General features: G+C 37.7%; 1 protein-coding gene across 20 annotated transcripts in view; it reads right to left on the bottom strand.

The window, feature by feature from the left end:
• The window catches only part of TMEM232 (transmembrane protein 232), a 249,087-nt gene that overhangs the window by 187,716 nt on the left and 39,316 nt on the right, over positions 1-22,055 (bottom strand). For 19 of the 20 annotated variants that reach the window (XR_005356520.1, XR_005356519.1, XR_005356523.1 and 16 more), the window contains 3 exons: positions 18,816-18,915; positions 15,150-15,316; positions 7,579-7,733 (listed from right to left, as the gene is read on the bottom strand). Coding sequence is in view for 14 of the 20 variants with exons in the window: in XM_038532155.1 (XP_038388083.1) it covers positions 7,579-7,733; positions 15,150-15,316; positions 18,816-18,915 (422 nt within the window). In the remaining 6 variants the exon portion in view is untranslated. The remainder of the gene's footprint in view (positions 1-7,578; positions 7,734-15,149; positions 15,317-18,815; positions 18,916-22,055) is intronic. The other variant, XM_038532166.1, reaches the window with a different exon arrangement.

Below are 22,055 nucleotides of genomic sequence, written 5' to 3'. Positions count from 1 at the left end.
CTAGCTTCTCTGTGAACTCACTGCAGTGCACCAAGTCTCAATTATTAGTAGACTAACCTGGTTTGACAGTGCTGTGAATTAAATATGCATAAAGTAATTAAAAATATGATAAATTCATATTTATGATAGATAAATATTATAAAATTTCCCCTAATTTTATAAATAAAGAAACTAAGGCAGAGGTTTACTGGCTCACCCAAAATAGCATAGTTACTTGATTCATTCTACCTTTAATTTTTTTCTCACTTTTAAAACTAATATGACTCACCGCACACTGGTAAATACCTCAGCTAGCCTTACTCCAGCCCAGTGTTCCTTCTGCACTAATATGAGCCAGCTAAAATATTTCAAATAAATAAATATGTAGATAGATCGGCTAAAACAGGAGGCTTTATAAAAAGCTACCGATCTATCTATCCGTCCACACACACCCTTATAAAAAGGTTAGGAGCATCAGCATTTAAGACATTTTCCTAGGTTCTCTTTACTCCTCTCTATCGCTTCTTCAATGACCAAATTCCAGTTTTGAAAGATGGAATGAAAATGTCTCCAAGTCACAATCCTTACAAGGGTTCTCTCAACCTTTCAGTAGATACCTCGGAAAACACTGAGAACGTCAAAAATCCACATAACCCTAAAAACGAGAGAGATGTCACTAAGAGCAGCACCTCCTAGGGAATTTCCAGAAGAATTTCCAGAATGGAAAATGGGAATTTCCAGAATGGAGCTGGATTAAGAACAGCAACAAGGAGCACACACGGGCCGCCACAGCAGCCTGGTTTGCCCCAAGGAAGGTTAAAAGGAAAAAAAGAGATCCCTACCATCTACGGGGTTTTTCCCAGATCCAGAAAAGGAAAGCCAGTCCCTTACTTTGGAGGGCTGGTTTTTTAAGGAGCCAGAGAATTGTTTCTGTGCTTCATCCTTGTCTCTCTCATCTGGCAACTTCCAGATGACGAAAAGGGTAGAAAACCAGGCGGTGGCAATGTGTGTGCAGGAGGTGGGAGAAGGGGAACACCGTGATGGGAACTCTGCAGGGCACCTTCTCCTCGAAAGCAAAATACCAAAATGTAGGAAGAATGCGGGAAGGTCCCTGAGGACCTGCGTGTTGAGTGTTGCTGCATTTAGCAACTCTGTGATGGAGGCTGTGAATACAAACCTCTTGTTTTAAAATACCAAGTTTTTACAGATTTCTCCTAGGTAATGAGGTAAGTAAAATAGAAAATGGGGGATATTAAAGCAAGGGCGAAGGGGACTAGCAGTCTGAATGCTCAGGGAGGAGGATCGTGAGGATCTGAAAATGATCCTTTACAGGCACCAGAAGACATTTTTTATTTTTAGAAGACTCTTAAGCACCTTTCCATAAAGCCAAGGAAGGGGAAAAGACCATCAAGAGCCTTGATCCCGACATGAAAGGAAGTGTGGTCAGAAACCAAGAGATTGCGAAGAGATTAAAATTAAAACATATAATTCAAATGCACGAGGAGGAAGTTACTGCAAAAGTTGCCTGGAAGGGAGCCCTCTGCCCTCCCCCTGCTGGAGTGCTCTGGCTCTCTCTCTCGCTCTCTCTCAATAAGTAAATAAAATCTTTTTTTTTTTTTTTTTTTTTTTTTTTAAAGAAACAACCAAGGAAACATAGAACCAAGGGGGGAAAAAATCTGTAGTACCATCAAAAAAAAAAAAAAAAAAAAAAAGGCACTTTAAAGATTTTAAAGTTCTGAAGAAAATGGAAAAAGAAAACCTTTCCAATGAACGATGAGAAGCCAAAAATTAAATATAAACTTTAGCGCGGGCGTATACGGCTGGTCCACTGCGGGGTAATGTATGATCCCAGCAGGCAGAGGAGCTGCCCACTGAGCACAGGCATGATGGGCATTCGGCGGGGAGGTCTCCAGGACCCACGGCGCCCACGGGGCCCACGGAGCCAGGCCTGTGCACAGCCTCCCGGGGCAGGCCCTGCTGGGCTCAGGGAGGATCGGGCCCAGCAACGTCCTGAGGCGGCCAGTGAGCCAAGGTGATGCCTTTCACATCCTGGCTGCCAAATCACAAAGACGCTCCTTAAAAATTAAATTAAAAAATCTGAATTGAGAATAAAATAGAAAAAAAAAAAGAAGTCAACTGGCTTTGAACACCTAATCATAACTGTAAGTTAGGAAATGACACAGCAACATTTGGAGATTTAAAGTGGGGATTAGAAAAAATAAAACTGTGAGCGCGGGAGTCTGTTTCCAGACAGAAGGAACATTCGGCTTTTCGGGGGGAAGAACAGTGATGAATGCTACGCTCGGGCCACAGCTGTGTGTCAGCAAGGCCGGCCCCATGCGGGGCTGTCCTGGCCCACGTGTCCCTGCCTGGTCGAGTGCACCCAAACCAACCAAGAAACGAACAGTACTTCACAGTTTCTGAGTGGGAAATCCCGGTGGTAACAGGAGGACAGTGAGGGGGGAAGACAAGGTAAAGTTTAATAAGTCAAAAGAATTTCATAAATATGACCCAGAAGATATGACCCTTACAAGTTAAATATAGATCCATGAACTCCTCCTTTCCGGAGGGGACGGAACACGTTCCCTAGTGATCTGACCTTTATGTTTATCAGAAACTCCAGGTTGTATTAACAGTCTCGGAAGGAAAGGTTGAGCCAAGTGAATGAATCTCGGTCCGCATTGCCCCTGACCAAGGCCCCGCGGAACTTGCTTCCTGATGTTGACCATTTAGGGAGCCTGATGAGCAGGATGCCTCTCGCCTGCGTGGCCCGGGTGCTGGCACTCAGAGACGACGGCCTCGTGGGCCTGGTGGTCTGCAGGCGGGCTCCTCCGGCTGGCCCAGCATCATTCTTGGAGCCTCAGGGCTGGCACGTGGGACAAGCCAGGGAGGCTCAGGTGGGCCACCGATGGTCACCCCCCCACACCGCAGTCCTCGCAGGTACTTCATCCGCTTGGCTCCTGGGGGGTAATTAATTGCAGTGATAGGACCTTTCAGGATGTTTTTGCTCCTCTTGTTTTGTTTTGTTTTTTGGATCATGGCAACTTATGAGGCCCCGATGTCCTGTCAAAATAGTGCATACAAAATGATTTTTGGCTGGAGAGTGGTGTAATCACGTGGAGGTTGTAACCCTGGGAGCAGAGGAGGCCAGATCATTGAGGGTAGGACATGGGCAAGGAGGCCAGTTCAAGAGCTCCAGGAGTCCCGCCCGGGACAGCAGAGGCCTACACCAGGGTGCGACAGGGCCGGTGGAGAGCTGAGGGACAGCCTGAAGGGCAGCAGCTCGGGGAAGAGGCCATGTGTCAGTAGGCAGAAGAAAAGACAAATCAGCTGTGACTCAGTAGGACATGGGGCGCTAGGAGAGCCCCCGAGGGCGCAAGGGGCCCTCAGAGCTCGTCCCCTCCACCTCCCTAAGGCTCTCCGAAACGGCAGCTGCCTCTGCCTGTCTGCCAGCCGATCTGCTCACAGGGGATGAGGGACTTAACCAAAATGACACACGCCGCAGGTGAGAGTACTGGAACCCAGGCCTTGTGACCTGAGGTCGAATGGTTCCTGCGGCGGCACCTTGACCTGCGGACCAAGGCCTGGCCACACGTTCACCCCTGGGTAGCCAACGTGGGCAACTTAGCCAGGGGATCGGAGGTGTGCTTAAAAATGCAGTAAAGGGATGTGCAGAGTGAGGACCGGGCTGCCACCTGCATCTGCACGCCGGGCGGGGCCGGCCTGACTGAGCCTGTCGCTGTGCTCGGCGCCCACCGGGCCGGCCACGTGGCCATCGGTGACTGAGGCACAACCGAGGGCCCTACTGCCACACAAAGCAGGTGACGCTTGGCCCGATTCATTTCAATGCAAACCCAAATACTATACCTCCGGAAACCACTTGCACGTCTACATAATTTCAAATTGTCAAGCATTTTTTTTGGGAATACATTCACGGGGTGCATTAAATCAGCTATTTTGCTTTGGGAGATATAATTTTATATGTTATACGGCTCTCCTGAAATGCCATGCTGCATTTCTCAGCAGTCTTCACTGGCTAATAATTCAATTACAAACACAATTCATTATTTTCCTGTTAGATTAGAAAGCCTTTTGCACTGGCTCGAGATATCTTCCCCGAGCAAATGGGGCAGTTTATAAAAGGCCAAACCGCAGGGTGGAGCATTGAGAGGAGAACGCCTCATAGAAAATTTAACCATATTAAATGGAAATCTGCCTTACAGCAAGCGGCTGATCTGCAGCTCAGGGCAGCTAACCTTCCCAGATAAAGGCTGGTGCAGGATAGCTGGGGCCGGGGGGGGGGGGGGGGGGGGGGGGGGGGGGGGGGGGGGCTCATGTAGGCCCTTCTCCCCCCCCCCCCCCCCCCCCCCCACTTCTTCACCCTGTTTTAGAATCTATTGTCTTTAGTGCATTTCCTCTTTCCTCTGCAGGGTTTCTGCGCCATCCGCTGGTGAGCAGAGGTCGCTCTAACTGTGATGCCTCTCCTGGGTCCTTTCATGGATCCTTTGCTATGGTAAAATCTTCATAAAGGGAGTTTTGAAAAGCAAGGCAGGGACCTATGTGATGAATTATTTACTGATGGAGAACATCAGAAATGGGCAGATGAAAACCACTCACTCGTCTGGGCACACGCAACTTTCGCCACTATGAATCAAAGATCTTCTGATCCATCAGTTGAATGGTCTCCCCTCTGCATTTTAAATCTCTGAACATTGATTTATCATCATTGTAACTTTACTGATACGCACAGAAAACAAAATTGTTCAGGTTACTCCTCTTAATGGTCTTTGGCATTGAATTTCAAGTACTACACCAAATTTATCTTCCAAGTGTCATGACTCCAGGGCTATTAGGTCCAGCAAATCCTGGCAAAGTCTCAATTTACGATCAAGGCCTGTGCCCCAATATTTCTATCTCATTCTAAATACATTGTTCATTTTCTTAATTCTTTACACGTACCCAATCTTAGGAGTATGTAAGATCAATATTCAAGTTTCCCCAGAAATGGAAAGCATTTCTGGTTTGATTTTCATAATTACATCACAGTTTGTTTTGCTTTATCTGGAATAATGACTTCTTGATGGCTGTATAGGCTATTACATAAATAAATACTTTGTAAGAAGAAACTTAATTCTTTAGAATTTGGTATAATATTAGCATTACAACAGAAAAATTGACTAGCAGAAGTTAGGCAAATTGCTAACTTGAACGTTAATCTTTTAATGCCAATGGATTATTTTTGTTTACTAGAGTCATCACTTTTTAAAAATAAAACGGCCATCATTTAAAAAAAAAACAGTATAAGAAACAGAATCAAAATTATTTGGCACGTTTTTTTTTAAACAATCGTCTTCTCTTTTGATTTTAAACAGTCACTGTGTTTCACAATTTTTTCAGCTTACCCCTCTGTTCATTCAGCATTGTCCAAACACTGCTATCCCCTCCCTCACTTAATTTCCACCATGTCTTCCCAGAACAGAAGAAGTCCGGATTTAGTGACAAGATGCCTCAAAATGGTCATCTCCTTACTCGTGCAGCCAGAATGATAGAGGGATGACGTACTGAAGCAGGCTATACTGCGACCCTAAAAATCTCATTCTGCTCACTAGTAAGCATAATAAACATGGCCCCCGTTTCTCCATTTGCAAAGTCAGAATAGTTATGCATGATCTCCAGTGGCCCCAAATATGTAAAACACGAAGTATAAAAAACAACTACCTTAAAGATCGTTAAGTAGCAAAAGTCAAGCAACTAAGTTTGTAGTTCCATGGATTTATTAAGTGATTCATCAACCAAGCAGCACCCAGAGCAAGTAGAGAGGAGCTCCAAGGAGTTGGAAGCTTTTGATAGAGGGAGGGTCACTGGGGCAAGAAAGTTATTTGCAAAAGAAAAGCATTGTTCCAGGCAAGGCTGCATCTAGGGAGACAGAGAGGGCCCAAGTAGCAGGCTCATTGGTGCAGACTGAAAAATTCCTAGCTAACCTTTTTTTAAGACTAAATTTCAGGGGGAGGTTGAAACTGCAATTCAAGTCTGTATTATGCACCAGTTTGGGAACTTGGTCTAAGTGAACACCAACTGGGGCCTGTGGTTAGTTGGTTTAACAAGACAAATCGTTAACAAATTGAATCAATGTTGATGGAGTCCAGTCAAACTGAAAGTTGGTTAAAGAAACAATTCCTTGACTTTTGGAATTAGCTATTCTTATCCACTTTTACTATCTTGGTAGTTCCTTAAACTTGTTTATTTGGTAATTATTAGAGTGCTTTGAAAATAAACTTTACGGTCGTGAAATACATATTTTTATGTTAAAATGTAATTTCTCTTATTTTTTTAAATCAAGTTAGAGTCTTCCAAGAGCTAAAATAGTTCTAGACCCTTTTGAAAACTAAATTGTATATGTGAATCCTCTACAACTTATTTTCTAAGGTACGAGTGGTCTGAAAGAACCACCATGGCTTTCAGAATAACCTACTTTGTACCAGTGAGGATCCCTAATTTTTGTTATATTTATCAGCTCTATATTATTATTTATTAAAATCTTATTCTAATTGCATTGTAATTTTCTTATTTAAAGATATTATCCTTAGTTTTAAAACATAAAAGAATCACAATCTTTGTTAGCTGCAATATTGAGTAGATGTCTCTCATCACAGGACAAGACAGATTTAAGTTCTTGATGAAACATCATCTGAACTAGTCTATTTCTAGGAAATTAAGCAAACTCTAAGCCACCTTCCAGAAATCTTTACTTGATCTAGAATTCCAAAAACTTCCAAACGAAAGTAGAAAAATAACTTTCCTTTTAAGGAACTCTCCAGACTCTTAGAATTTACATACATGAAGACCTTTGGTATAGAGTGGGCAGCCAGAGGCTTAAAAACAGGAACTAGTTTTAAGAAAACTATATGAGGATTAAATTTGCAACTTGGCTATAGCATGACACATCACTGTTATTGTTGTTGTTATTATTATTACCATTGGCATTGGAGGAGGAATTCAAAACTCTGAATGTCCCCAAATATTGAAAAGGGCTATCTCCTCTGATCACTTTCCTCAGAAATACTCCTTTAAAATTATTCTCTCCTCCATTGAACCCATGTCCTCTTTCATAGTAATTTAAGATTTCTTTTTCCTTCTCAAATTAATATGTATACAGGAGGAAATGAACACTTACCAGTCAAGATTTATTTTTGTTATACTTTACAAGTAAGGCATAAAGAAACAGACTCTCAGTATACTTCCTCCAAGGATAACAAACTAGTACCTCACTGTTGTTGTTTAGCAACTTAAAAAAATAAATGATATTTTTAACGGGGGGGGGGGGGGATGCACTTCTTATCAATAACAAATTTCATTTGCCAAAGATAAATTATGCAATACATGCATGCAAGCTAGCAAAAAAAAAATGAGATAGGAACAATTTATTGATGAAATGAACTAATACAAAATATATAAATTGCACTTGCATTTGGAACTGAGATTATAAATTATTTTCCTAGTCAACTAAGGTGTGATTAACATTTAAATACAAAGGTTATTTAACATTTAAGCACAAAGATTTCTCCATGAATTACTTTGGATTTATAGAATCCCTCTTACCAGCATTTCTTTTGAAGCTGCATTTTATGAAAGATGAGATGTTCCAGCACCTTATTCAACTGAGGACTATTCTTCTGAACACATGACCAGGCAGCCACACAGTGCCAGAGCAGGTGGTTAACTTCATATCCTCCCTGATTAACCTGCAAGTGTTCCTGGAATTAAAACATAAAAATAAAAAATAAATAAATAAACAACAACATAAGAATATATCTGGGAAAGAGTTATTTGACTTGAATAAACATGAAAATAAATTTTAAATGTTCAAATGAAAATGCATTATTTTCTTAAACTTCATGTTACACCAAACAGAGCAATTTACTCAAGTATATATTTTGTAAGTATATATAGTGTGGAGGAGGAAAAGATAATTTTCCATCTACCCTTCCAGGTTCTTGGTTGAAACGTCTGCATCCCCTGTAATAAAAACATAGATTAACGGGAGAAAACCAAAGAGAAGATTAATAACAGGTATACCTCCTGTACCCATGGGGGAGACCCAGGAATACTTTTAAAAATGGCCCAGGCCACCATCGTCTGTAACATGTCTAGCTAAAGACAAAAAGGGGATTTGGGCAGTTATGGATGGTTAACAGGAAAAGCCTACAGTAAACAAGGGTAAGGTTGATATGCAGATTTATCATCGCCTTCTCCACTGATTAAGAGTTTCTAGAGACTCAGAGTCATCCTTCTCTTCCTGGTCCAGAGGGGGAGACACCCACACAAATGCAGACTTCTCTTAAAATGTAAATATCTCTTACAAAAAGGGTAACTTTTATTCAGTTTTCACAGCTTCTCCTGTGTTTGTGATTTCTTAAAAAATAACCAGCCTAAAATATCCCTATGCCAAAGAGGCCTATTTCGGGGCAGCAAATTTTGCTTCATTTGTTAACTTGAACCTAAGGTCTTCATTGATTTTCACATGGGTCCCTTCTGTTCAATGACATCAGTTCCACAGTAAGATAAAATCCTCTATCCTCTACAGGACAATCATTCGAATAATTGTGCTTCTTAGACCCTATACGACTTAGTTCTTCCTGACATCCAAAGAGGAGGGTAGCGGGAAAAGTTTGAACAATGATCAAACAGTAAATCGCGTTTTAAAATGTATATTTCCACTTTAAGGGCTAAATATACATGCCTAGCTGGACAAGGTCAATGTGTGCTAAGTAACTGTTTTAAAAGTCTACAAACTCAGGGAAAAAATAGGCTGTTATCTGTTTTTTCTTGGCGTGCTTTCTAATAGTTTCTTAGATTTAATTGGTCTAGTAAAGTAACTGGTATAAAGAAACCTGATTTTATTGTTAGATACTGATAGCATAGCACTCTCATTGAATTTTTGCCAACAATACAGATTCAAACACATATCTTGTGATAGGTACTTCATATCAGATGATATTTCATTCTTTTATGCTCAAAAGAAACACTTAAAGAGACTCCAAAAGGCTTTATAATTCTCATTTATTGTATAAACAACATCATATCTACAATTTAAAGATAATTTTCATGGTAAGTATTCTTAAGTTGAAAGGCCAGAAATTCATACATAAATCTTAAAGTTTCTAAGTAAACTATTTAGTTAAGTCCCACAGATGTGTATTGATTATGTTGGGAACTCAGATGCTGGAGATAAAAAGTCATGAGGAAGATAAAGTCTGTGCACAAGGCTACTGATTGTGGGGAACACTCACTCAGAAAGGCAAATGAAAACAAGCCGATGTTTAGAATGTTAGAATATTCCATAGAAAAGCTTTATATTTAAAATAGTGTACAGGGTGCCTGCATGACTTAGTAGATTGTCTGTCTTTGGCTGGGGTCATGATCCCAGGGTCCTGGGAATGAGCCCCATGGCAGGCTTTCTGTTCAGCGGGAAGCCTGCTTCTCCGTCTCCCTCTGCCTGCCAATCCACCTACTTGTGCTCAGGCTCTGTCAAATAAATAAAATCTAAAAAATAAAATAAAATAATGTAGGATGAGGGCACTGAGTGGCTCAGTCACTTAAGCTCCAACTCTTGATTTTGGCTCAAGTCATGGTATCACCGTCATGAGATCAAGCCCAGTCAGGCTCCATGCTCAGGGAGGAGTCTACTTGTCCCTCTCCCTCCCCTTATTTGTGCATTCTCTCTCTCTCAAATAAGTAAATAAAATCTTAAAAAAAAAAAAAAAGTTGAAAGGGCCCTTATAACACAGATTGAAAAATACTGAGCGGAGCATTAAATGACTCCCGAGAACCTTTTCTTTTTACCCCCTTACCACCTCCCCTCCCTCCCTCCTTCCTTCCCTTTCTCTCTTCCCTTTTTCCTTTTTTTCTTGGCTTTATGACCACTTCTTATAGGTCTTTCATCTCCCTGTCTTGCTGTCCACACAGAGGCCAAGACAGAGACAGGCCATTCCAGATTGGTAGGTGATAGGTCTAATAAGCCAGGGAACTTACTTAGGAAGCTTGTGTTAGGAGGTTGCAAGACAAGCAAATCTCTGGACCCACCTGTAGCTTAAAATTTATAAGGAGGCCTTAATGGGGTTCCATCACTTATACCACCCAGATGGTCTCAAGAACACATTGTTCTCTCAAGGCTGCATCCTTAAAAATGGCTCCAGCTGTGGGAAACGTGAGCAGAATGTGCATCCCAAGGAGGAGGCTCAGATTGCCCAGGTCCAGCTCATGGATCAACCAGTGGCCATATCCTCTCGCTTACATCCTCCAACAAGCTATCAGTTGCAGCTTATACAACACCTACTTTGAGAAGTCCACCTACAGAAGTGCTGTTCATCTAGTGTTGGCTGAAATTTCACATAACCACATCACATCAGCTTGGATTTTATGCAAATTTGAGTGCACAAGCTCTGAATGTCAGACCGGGCTCTCTTCTATAGCAGAAATGAGTTCTGAAGGATGAGCTGTATTTTTGCTGTTCAGAGATAGCTTTTGATCCCCCCATCATAGTGGGGATGGTTGAGATTGCCAGGATAGGAGCTCTCAACACAAATGTGCTACTTAGATAATAGGACATGAATCATCAGATAATACTCTTAATTTTAAAGGACCTGTGTCTCAGTCTAAGCCAATTCCTAGTAACCATGTACAATTGCAGTATAGCGTAAAATGTCCCAAATTTGGATAATGCCTTTGGCTTCCCAAGTACTTAAAGCATTAGAGGATGAGATTGCTAACCACATTTGAATGTAAACTCTGTTTATTTCCTAGTTTTCAGAAAACTATTTGTCCTTTAGGACAGATGCAGCTATTTAGTAAAGGGTCTACTGGATTTCACTTGAGTTTTAATCTACTATCTCCAAAAAAACTATGTTGTTATTATCAGGTGACAACTGTACTCAGCAAATTCAGCTCTGCTAGTGAGCAACAGACAGAGTGGAAAACTCAATCCAGTGTTCTGGCTCTGAAAGCCACAGAGCTAATTAAAGTGCACCATTTGTCAAAGCCAATGGAAACCTCGCGTCTGGATCAGCTTGAAAGGATATTAGAAGAAGAAATGGGTTCTAGCGGCAGGGAAAGGAAATTTCCTATTCTTAAAGAGAACCAACACCCATATTGTGTGTATCCTAATACGTAAATCCCACAGAATTATTTTTTCAGCAATATTATGGCAGCACTTGGAAAACAAAATGCTTAGGCTTTTACTCTAATGCCGATTAATACATTAAAAACAAAACATTTTGCAGTGGCCAAAAAATGCTGTCATGGACCTTTTAGCATTATTGGAGAATGATGGGCTGTAGGAACTAACCCACAAATCCTCTACTATGGCATGTCAATAACAAAGAAAGGAGGGGGATGAATACAGATGTATTATTTATATTCCCATTTTCCTCTCGGATTCCTCCTGTCTTCTCCTAGTAGGTGAGAGAGATGGGTATTGAATGGTAAGTACTCACTTGGAGAGGCTGGCTCAGACCACGCTACCCTGAAGAAGTTGGGCTGAAAATGGAGAACAATGCTCAAATATGTAACAAGCACTAAATTAGTTAGCTGAACCAGAAATTTTAGTAGCTACACTACCTTTCAAATTCTTTATATTGTGTGGGAATGAGAGGGAGAAAAAGGAAAGCAATAAATCTAATAAGCTACAATCTGTTCTAATACCTTCACAGAATTGCAGGTATAGAGCTGAAATAGAACTTAGAAAACATTGAAATTATGCTCTTTGTTCTTTGAAGAAAAAGGCACAGAGACTAATGACTTGTTCCACTCTAGGCAGAAACATTCTTTTTTTTTTTAATTTTTAAAAATTCATTTATTTGAGAGAGTGCAAAGTGAGGGGAGGTGCAGAGGGAAAAGGGACAAGCAGACTCCATGCTGAGTGCAGAGCCCAACTTGGAACCCAGTCTCAAGCCTCTAAGATCATGATCTGAGCTGAAACCAAGAGGCGGACACTTAAACAACTGAGCCACCCAGGTGCCCCTAAGCAGATACATACATTTTCTAGATAGCATCTTTCTTTTTTTAAATTTGTTATTTAAATTTAATTTAATTAGCATATGTTGTATTATTAGTTTCAGAGGTTCATCAGTTGCATACAACATCCTGTGTTCATTACTTCAAGTACCCTCCTTAATGCCCACTGCCCCTTTGCTCTATCCCCCCTCACCACCACCCCTTCAGGAGCCCTCAGTTTGTTTCCTATAGTTCAGAGTCTCATATGGTTTGTCTCCCTCTCTGTTTTCATCTTATTTTGTCTTCTCTTCCCATCTGTTCATCTGTTTTGTTTCTTAAATTCCACATATGAGTGAGATCATATGGTATTTTTCTTTCTCTGACTTATTTCTCCTAGCATAAAACTCTCTAGTTCCATCCATGTCATTACAAATGGCAAGATTTCATTCTTTTTGATGACTGAGTAATATTTCATTATCCATATATGCCACATCTTCTTTATCCATTCATCTGTTGATGGATATGTGGGCTCTTTCCATAGTTTGGCTATTGTGGACATTGCTGCTGTAGGCATTGGGGTGCACGTACTCCTTCAATTAGTAGTGCAATTGCTAGGTCATAGGTAGTTCTCTTTTTAACTTCCTGAGGAACCGCCATAGTGTTTTACAGAGTGGCAGCACCAGTTCACATTCCCACCAATAGTGTAAAAGGGTTCCCCTTTCTCCACATCCTCTCCAACATGTTGTTTCTTGACTTGTTCATTTTAGCCATTCTGACTGGTGGGAGATGGTATCACATTGTGGCTTTGATTTGCATTTCCCTGATGCTGAGTGACGTTGAGCATTTTTTCATGTGTCTGTTGACCATTTGTATGTCTTTGGAGAAATGTCTGTTCATGTCTTCTGCTCATTTCTTGACTGGGCAGAAGTTTTTGTTTTTGTTTTTCGGGTGTTGAGTTTGATAAGTTCTTTAGATTTTGGATACTAGCCCTTCATCTGATAAATCATTTGCAAATATCTTCTCCCATTCTGTAGGTTGTCTTTTAGTTTTATTGACTGTTTCCTTTGCTGTGCAAAAGTTTTTTATCTTGATAAAGTCCCAATAGTTCATTTTTGCTTTTGTTTCCTTTCCCTACAGACAAATGTCTAGCAACAAGTTATTGTGGCCGACGTCCAAGAGTTAGCTGCCTGTGTTTTCCTCCAGGATTTTGATGGATCCCTGTCTCACATTTAGGTCTTTCATCCATTTTGAGTTTATTTTTGTGTATGGTATAAGAAAGTGGTCCAGCTTCATTGTTCATTTTCACAATACCACTTGTTGAAGATACTTTTTTTTTTCCAGTGGATATTCTTTCCTGATTTGTCGAACATTTAGATTCTTAAATATAAGCAGAATCAACATTGAAGGTTGCCTGCTTCATAACCAAAACACTCGTATTGTCAAGATTTCACAATATCTTATTTTTTTAAGCAAAAACACTCAAGTCACTACATTAAGCACAATTAACTACATAGTAAAACATAATTATTTAGTCAGCATAATCATGTCCTTAGATGAAAATCATATTTTAACTGCCTAAGTTAAAGTGAGTTCCTAAATATAATATTCAATAATCATTGTTTAAATTTTCATGGCACTTAATTTACAAGGTACATGCTTTTTTTGTAATCTTCACCACTATCTTATAGACTAGTTAGGGTGAATATGATGATTATGATGATGACGATGGTGGTGGTGGTGATGATGTCTTTTTTAAAGATAAGCAAATGGGGATGTAGAGAGTTCAACGGACCTCTAAATCATATAGTCAGTTGCTAAGCAGGTCTTTCTTCCTCGCTGATCAATGTCCTTACCATTGTTCAACATCTTAGATTATAAATTTATTGTTAAAGTAGTCTTTAAACTTAAAAACAAGATCCCTTTGTGCATGAAGTGATTGGTGCTCGTTAGTAATTATAACTGAAAGATTCAAATTATTTAGCATATGTCACTTTATGTCAGTGATTCACCAAATAATGAGACAAAGAGAAAACACAAAAGCCTTTAATGATCACAAATAGATGTGGTTAAATGTGTTTCCTTAAGTACTTATATTTTAGTTGGTTTAGTTGGTTTCCCAAGAGAAGCATGGAAAACTGTGAGGCAACTCATAATACAACTATTTGAAAAAGGAATCTTAAATTTTTTTGTTTCAACCTCCCTTATGTTAGACATATGTTTTCCTTTTTTTCCTAAAGATTTGTTTATGTGTTTATATATTTTAGAGAGAGAACACGTGATCGGGGAGATTGGGAGAGGGAGAGGGAGATAGAGAATCTCAAGCAGACTTTAAGCTGTGTGTGGAGCCCAGCACAGGGCTTGATCCCACAACCCTGAAATTGTTACCTGAGCCAAAACCTAGAGTTGGATGCTTAACCAACTAAGCCACACAGGCACCCCATTATGTTTTCCTTTTTAAGAAATTATTAGAAAAACAAATTTTCTGTCCATAAACTATGAAATAATAAGTATATATAATGAAAAATAAAGTAACAAAAGAATCAAGGTTTCAGTGTTTTATGGCTCATTGTAGCTCTGTTCCCATGAGACATATTTTATTACATAGCAAGGAATTACATAACTGGACAGTTTTCTCTAATGTTGATCACTAATGTCCAAGTTAGAAACTAAAAGAAAATTTTTCATATACTAATGATTATTTTATTTTCTCAATTCTGAACCATTTAAAAACATTTTAGTTGATTTTAATAGCATTTTAAATGTTATTATATATGAATTATGGAAGCTTCCAGTATTAAAATTGCTCTCATTAATTGCCTCTATTTTATGTACTTTCTTTTAATACAAATGTAATTATCTTAAAATCCTCATTTGTGAGTTAATCTAAATTGCGTTGCAATTTCCAATTAATTAAATAGCTGAGATGGAATCTATAAGGAAAAAGGTAGTATGGCGTTGCTCTATTTAAAGTAGTAGTGGTACATATTGATGCTCCACTCCTAATCCTATTAACTACTGTCCAGGAAATGTACATATGGTTTAGTGTTTTTGCTGTTCACTCCTCTCGCCCTCCCCCGCACCACCTAAACTCAACTTCAACGATGTTACATGTATTGGCAAGCACAATTATTTCATCATAGTAATATTACCTGACTCATTATGGACTAGGATATACTCACCATCTCAGCATCTATGTTCTTATAGCTTTTCTTGTTTTCCACAGGGCTAAAAACTGACCCAGAAAGGAGCCCTCTTTTGCATATAATCTCCATGGTTTTCAAAATGAATTGCACATTTGAAAAGATGTTTGGATACTTGTAATATGACTCTCCAGAGGAAGAAAGTGCTATTGTAAGAAAAATAATTTATGATAAACATCTCATTAATATCTTGCATTGTGTTTCATTTGTCTTTTAGTTACTAAAATATAATTAAATTCAGTTCTTAGATGCTGAAACTGCTATCCGTGTCCCCATCTATTCAAGATTTATAATGTTATGTGTGACCCCTGGTGGCATAATAAAAAACTACAAGGTAGATAGTTAAGAGTTTATATAATTCAGAACAGCAATTGCATAATGATCGAATGCCCAATTAAGTATAGTTACTGTACAACAATGCTTGGAAACTTTCAGGCGAGAATAAATCAATTTATAACATACTCTATTCATAAACGGATACTTTGAAACTGCAATCCTACAAACAAATCATCATTTTTAACCCTACATTCTCCAGTTTTATTCCTTTTCAGGATGTTATTGCTGTTGTTTTTTTAAATATATTTTAAGTATAGCAACAATTATGTCATTCAACATAACACTATATCATACCTAACAGAACTATCTGTATTCTGTTCTTTTTGTACACCTTTAGATAATTTCTGAGTTTCAATATTCTGACATTGGAAAAATTAGTAGTAACTACCCTTCTACTGGATGGCTATATGGATAGGTAGCAATTGCTTCCTGCTATTGCAGGTAAAAATCACTCTGTTGCTAAAGACAGAAATGTAGCGTAAGTAAGGCTGTGTTTAACAATATTTGATTGAAGGGGCAAAATCTGGGGATTTTATCCTTATATGAAACAAGCTTATCGGTTTTCTTGGGATAGATCTACAATAGCAAGCTAAAGTGAGATCTTGAGGTTTTATTCAAATCATTTTTCAAAATTTATTTGCCACTATCATTTGATTATTTGATGAGTCATGCTGAACACAGTAAAGAGTAAAAAAGAGGATTATAATGTATGAAGAAATCAAAACAAGTGATACGATAGATATAAATTCTTATTCTGCTAAGTCTCCAGGCCTGTCTGGGTTTCATACCTGTCAGAATTTGTAGTAGTGGTGAAATTTATTGGTCAGTCTCCAAAACACTTCCACTGTTATGCCTATTCCCTCCTCCATGATTTTTCCACCAAATATTCCCTTTCTTATATCTTGAGTCCTTTTATCTCTTATCCTACAACATACTAATCTTTTCCTCTTTGACCTTTTTTTAAAGATTTTATTTATTTATTCATGAAAGACACAGAAAGAGGCAGAGACACAGGCAGAGGGAGAAGCAAGCTCCCTGCAGGAAGCCCGATGTGGGACTGGATCCCGGGTCTCCAGGATCACGCCCTGGGCCAAAGGCAGGCGTTAAACCACTGAGCAACCCAGGGATCCTCTGATATTTTTTTAATTCAATCAATTAAACTAAAAAGTTTATTTAAAACTAAAAAAAAAAGTTTTTGAAAAGATAAATTGATAAGCCTAGTCTAGCTAGACTCACCAACAGAAAATAGAGGACTCAAATAAATTAAGAAATGGACAAAATACTAGGAATATACAACCTACCAAGACTGAATCAAGATGAAATAAAAAATATGAACAGAGTGATTATTAGTAAGTAGACTGAATCAGTAATGAAAAACCTCTCAACAAACAAAAGTCCAGAACCACAGAGCCTCACTGATGAATTCTACCAAATATTCGAAGAGAGTACCAATCCTTCTCAAACTCGTACAAAATATAGGAGGAGGGAACTTTTAAACTTATTTTACAAGGCCAGCATTACCCTATCAAAATCATACAAGGATGCCACAAGAAAAGAAAATTATAGGCCAATATCCCTGATGAATATAGATTCAAAATCCTCAACAAAATACTAGCAAACCAAATTCAGCAACATATTAAAAGGATCATATACCATGACTAAGTGGGATTTATTCCAGAGACTCAAGGAGGGTTTAATATCCCCAAATCAGCCAATGTGATACACCACATTACCAAAATGAAAATTAAAAATCATACAATGATCTTAATCAATGTAGAAAACGTATGTGATAAAATTCAACATCCATTTATGGTGAAAAGAACTCACAATGAAGCAGGCATAGAGGGAGTGTAACTCAACATAATAAAGGCCGTGTACTACTAGTCCACCGCTAACATCATGGTCAAAGGTGAGGAGCGGACAGCTTTTCCTCCAAAATGAGGAACAAGACGAGGATGCCCACTCTCACCTACCTTATTCAACAAAGTACTGCAAGTCCTAACCAGGATAATTAGGCAAGAAAATAAATAAATAAATAAAAGGCATCTGAATTGGAAAGGGAGATGTGAAACTCTTTTTTTATTTTGTTTTTTCATTCAAACTACTGGCATATTTCTCCTTCTCTTTATAGCTTAGTTTTTTTTTTTCCTTTATAGCTTAGTTCTTTGTAATAGTTCACCATCTCTGTCTTATGCTTAAACCTTCCCTTCACCCTTTGTTTACCTCCAGTCTGAGTTTTGCTTCCCCATCTCCCCTGGGAATGCTCCCAAGATCAACAATGACTTTCTGCTTACAGAAACCCATAAACTTTTAGACCTTCTACTATTTCATATTTTTATAGCTCTTGATAATGCTGACCTTCTTGAACCTCCCCTCTTTTGATTTCTGTGTCACTATTCTCTCTTACTTCCCTTTCCTGATATATGGCACTCCAATTATCTATTAAATGTTTATGTTCTCTAAGCCTTTTCCTAGAATTAATTTCTCCCCTGAAACATCTTTCACTCTGAGGTTATTTCAGCCATATTAACGTGGATGACTGGCAAATCATCTGCATTAATATCTGTGATATAAGTGAATCCCAGCCTTCGTTTATTTCCCTACTTCCAAATCTGTATTTCCAACTGTTCACTGGGTGTATATATATATGTGTGTGTGTGTATATATATATATATATATATATATATATATATATATATGATCTTCAAAATCCAATATGTCCAATGTTTCTCCAAAATTTTTTCAATTTAAAGTACCATTATCTTGATCCTATTTGTCACTATGTTAAATTTAAAGATTCCTCCTGAATTCTTCATTTCCCCTTATATATAGACTAGATCCAATTGATCACCAAATTCAGTGTCTTTTTTCTTTTAAACATTTTTCAAAACTATTTTACTCTATCTCCTTCTCATTTTAAAAGTTCATAACCTTTAACACCTCCTGCCCAACTACTGTCATAGCTAACTGACACCCTGCTTCACCTTCTCCTTACTCCAGTTCAGCATCTCTAAGCCTGTCACTAGTGTTACCTTACTAAAATATAAAATTAACTTTCTTGAAATCTAGAAAGGTAGATTCTATTACAGATGAGGAAACTGAGTCACAGACAAGGTCATGCACTTAGTTAAGTAGGAAAGTTAAAAGTAAAACCCATGTAGTCTGGCCCAGAAACTGTGTTCAACAATACTGTACCTTTTACTTTTCATGAAAAATAAAATACAGCTTATGTTCTTTATAGTGATAGTCTGAGCTTCTCGAACTATAACATAAAACATTTATAAGTGCAGAAAATAAAAGAGAGTCTACCGTATAAATATGGTTGAAGCCTAAGTAAATGCTGTTTAAAACTTTCTAGGTGACCATGCAGGTAATATATAAAAAGTCGTAAGAAGACCAAATAGCCAATCTGTCAAAAGAAAAAGAAAAAAGTATATTTGTGTTGCATCAATAAATGTTTAGAAACTATAAGGAAACTAAACCATTTTATTATTACATTTCCTTTTGATGAAGCAATTTCAAACTCTCTTGAGTTCATGCGCTTTTGAAATAACTTTAAAACATTTATATCAAGGTTGAAATACTGGTTCAGCCAAGAGACTTTTATAAATCATCTCTACATTATATATAATGACCAATACTGAATGCTATTCTGTTCTGTGTCCTATAGAACAGTATTTTTCAAATTGCAAGTCATGCCCCTTAAGTGAGTCATGAAATCAATTGAGAGTGGATTTTTAAACAAAATGAAAGAGAAAAGAAAATTTCATAGTGCATTGCACAGTTCCTTGTTTTAGTATACAAATCAGTGTGTATTATGCATGTTTTGGTTTGCAATGCAAACGTCTCAGTCAAAACATTTTTAAAAACATTGATTTAGATGGTTTTGAGAAACATTCTTCCTGGGTATACTAGGCTACACTAAGATCCCAATTCCCTTATGAACACTACTAAATAAATAAATAAACACTAGTATCTTATCTCCGTGAAGTTCCATGTATAGCAAATTTATTTTACATAGAATACAGAAAGTGGAATATCTGCAAATTTATGATATGCAAGTTTTCACAGAAAATGGGACAAAACCCCACAAACCATAGAAATAAATGGAACAGAAATTCTTAGGTTGCTCAATCATAAGATTGTGGAAACAAAACAAAACAATATCACTATCAAGATACATGTAGTCAAATCCTCTTAACAACAATGCAGGCTATTGTCAGATCCATACGTAAAAAATAATAATAAAATTAAAAAGATCATTCTACCAAGTCTCTGATTCAACCAAGATAATTTAACAAATAAGTGGCATGATTGGACTTTGAACCCAAGACTGTGTTGCACCAAAAGGCATGAACTCTCTATTACAGCAGTGTTTCCCAAGTACTTTTATCATAAAATTCTGTTGGCAAAATAAATTCTAAGAATGCACCATCAATATTTATAAATATATCCATAAATTATAAATATGCACCATTTACAGACTTAAATAAAATTTAAAAACATTTATAAAGTATATCCAAGGGATCTCTTCATACAGACCACTTTGATATAGTATCGTGCTTCTCTAAGAGACTGAAGTTAGATGGAAAGAGGAAATTGTCAGATCACTTAAAAGAATACTGCAATATTCTAAGTGAGAATATTAAAATAAGAAATACTCATTGTTAAAGACAATGAATGAAAAATTAACCAAAGGGAAATAATTTGCAAGGAATTAGATGGATACTGAAAGGAAAATTCACATTCAAAAATTTGTAATATCATACAAAATAGAAAAATATATGAAAAACAGATGTTTGAATGATCACTGTATTTACCCCAATTTGGTTGTTTGACCTGACCCAGAGGCTATCCTTAGTTATAACCATGCTTGGAAAGCACTTTTCATTTATAACATTCTGAAAAGCTAAATTTTTATTTCAAAATCTGCCTTTCTGTATCTCTAAAATATTCTGGGACCTTCTGTGCATCTTTCCTCATGTCTCATTTTTGCACATATTCTTTCTGCAGCTTGACAGCTTGAGCTGTGCCTCCTAAACAGAATCTCTGCTTTTAGATGTCTCTTCACTCTATCTTTCCTTCCTTTATTCTTACTCTCCCTTCTTTCCTTCTCTTTCTATGGCTTATTCTCTTCATTTCTCTGTTTCTATTATCTAATTGTGAAATAAAAATGCTGAATAATATTTATTATGTGTTATATTTAATAGTTGGTTATGTGCTCCATTTTTTTTATAGAAGCTTGAAGAACACTTTATATTTATATCTAAAATATATTGAACTATTGTTGCTTATGTATTATTCTCTACACTTCAGTAAGTAGACTTTAATACTTAAGATGATTCTACGCTCAGGTAAATAATGAGGAAAGAATGCACACAAAATGTGAAAGTAAATAATAGTAGGGAATTCAGTATTTCTGGCTCTTCCTAATGCTGAGCTTTATCAACAAAATGGCGCCCATGAAGGTGGGTGATGCTTCCCTGGCAATACCTTTCAGTGTAGCATACTGAAGAAAAGATCAAAACCAAAGCTTCCAACTGACTATCAGATACATAATGAAAATTCTACAAAGTCAAGGAGGATAACTGAAATGGCTTCTTGCCTGAAATCAAAGGTACTTATAGAGCATGCTTACTTCCCCTAGCTAATTTATATTTTCTAGAACAATAAGAAGTAGACTTTAAAAGTAGTAAATCTGAGAGCCAAAATAAATGTGTAGTATTATGGCTGAGAGTCCACTGGACTCAGTTTCAAAATCTTCTCTGCTGAGAAACCTTGAATAATTCACTTATATGCCTTGGTCTGTAAAATAATGTCCAATAACAGCACCTACTTTTTAGGTTTGTTATAAGGATTGAATAAGTTAATTATGTCTGATACATCTAAAGCACTGATCACTGTGCAAGGTGTTGTGCAAGTTAAGTTATGTGTAAGTATTCACAGGTGTTATATGTGCAAATTGTTTAAACTGTCAGATAAGAAGATATAGGAATCTTTTAAAAAATAAGTGACATAGTAATCGGGTGCCTGGGTGGTCCGGTCAGTTTTAAGCATCTGACTCTTGGTTTTGGCTTAGGTCATGATTTCAGGGTTGTGGCATCAAGACCCATGTCAGGCTCCATGTTTAGTGGGGAAGCTGATTGAGATTCTCTCTCCCTCTTCCTCTGCTCCTCCTCTCCACTTTTGTGCTCTCTCTCTCTAAAATAAACGAATAAATCTTTAAAAATAAATAAATAAATGATGTAGTATATATAAATTATAAGTGATTTGTACAATGGCTAAAGCTGTATTTTATAGCATTTATTGGTAGCAAAAATATAAAAGGCAATGAATGGAAAATGGCCACTAAAGAAAATGAAAAGAAAAGGGGAGAAAAGCCAGCTTTGCTTTGTTTCTCCTTTCATTCTTTATTCATTAGAAAATATATAGAGATGTAGATACTTTTTAAATCTCTATAATAATTGTATAATCTTTTCTATATCTTCATAATGAATAGTTTGGGAAACAGAGGAAAAAGACAGAAGAAAAAGTCATCATGGTAACATC

Source organism: Canis lupus, chromosome 3 (assembly GCF_011100685.1).
Source record: "Canis lupus familiaris isolate Mischka breed German Shepherd chromosome 3, alternate assembly UU_Cfam_GSD_1.0, whole genome shotgun sequence".
NCBI classification, from domain to species: Eukaryota; Metazoa; Chordata; class Mammalia; order Carnivora; family Canidae; genus Canis; species Canis lupus.
Note: the sequence above shows the minus strand (reverse complement) of the source record. Positions and strands in the feature narration are given on the sequence as shown.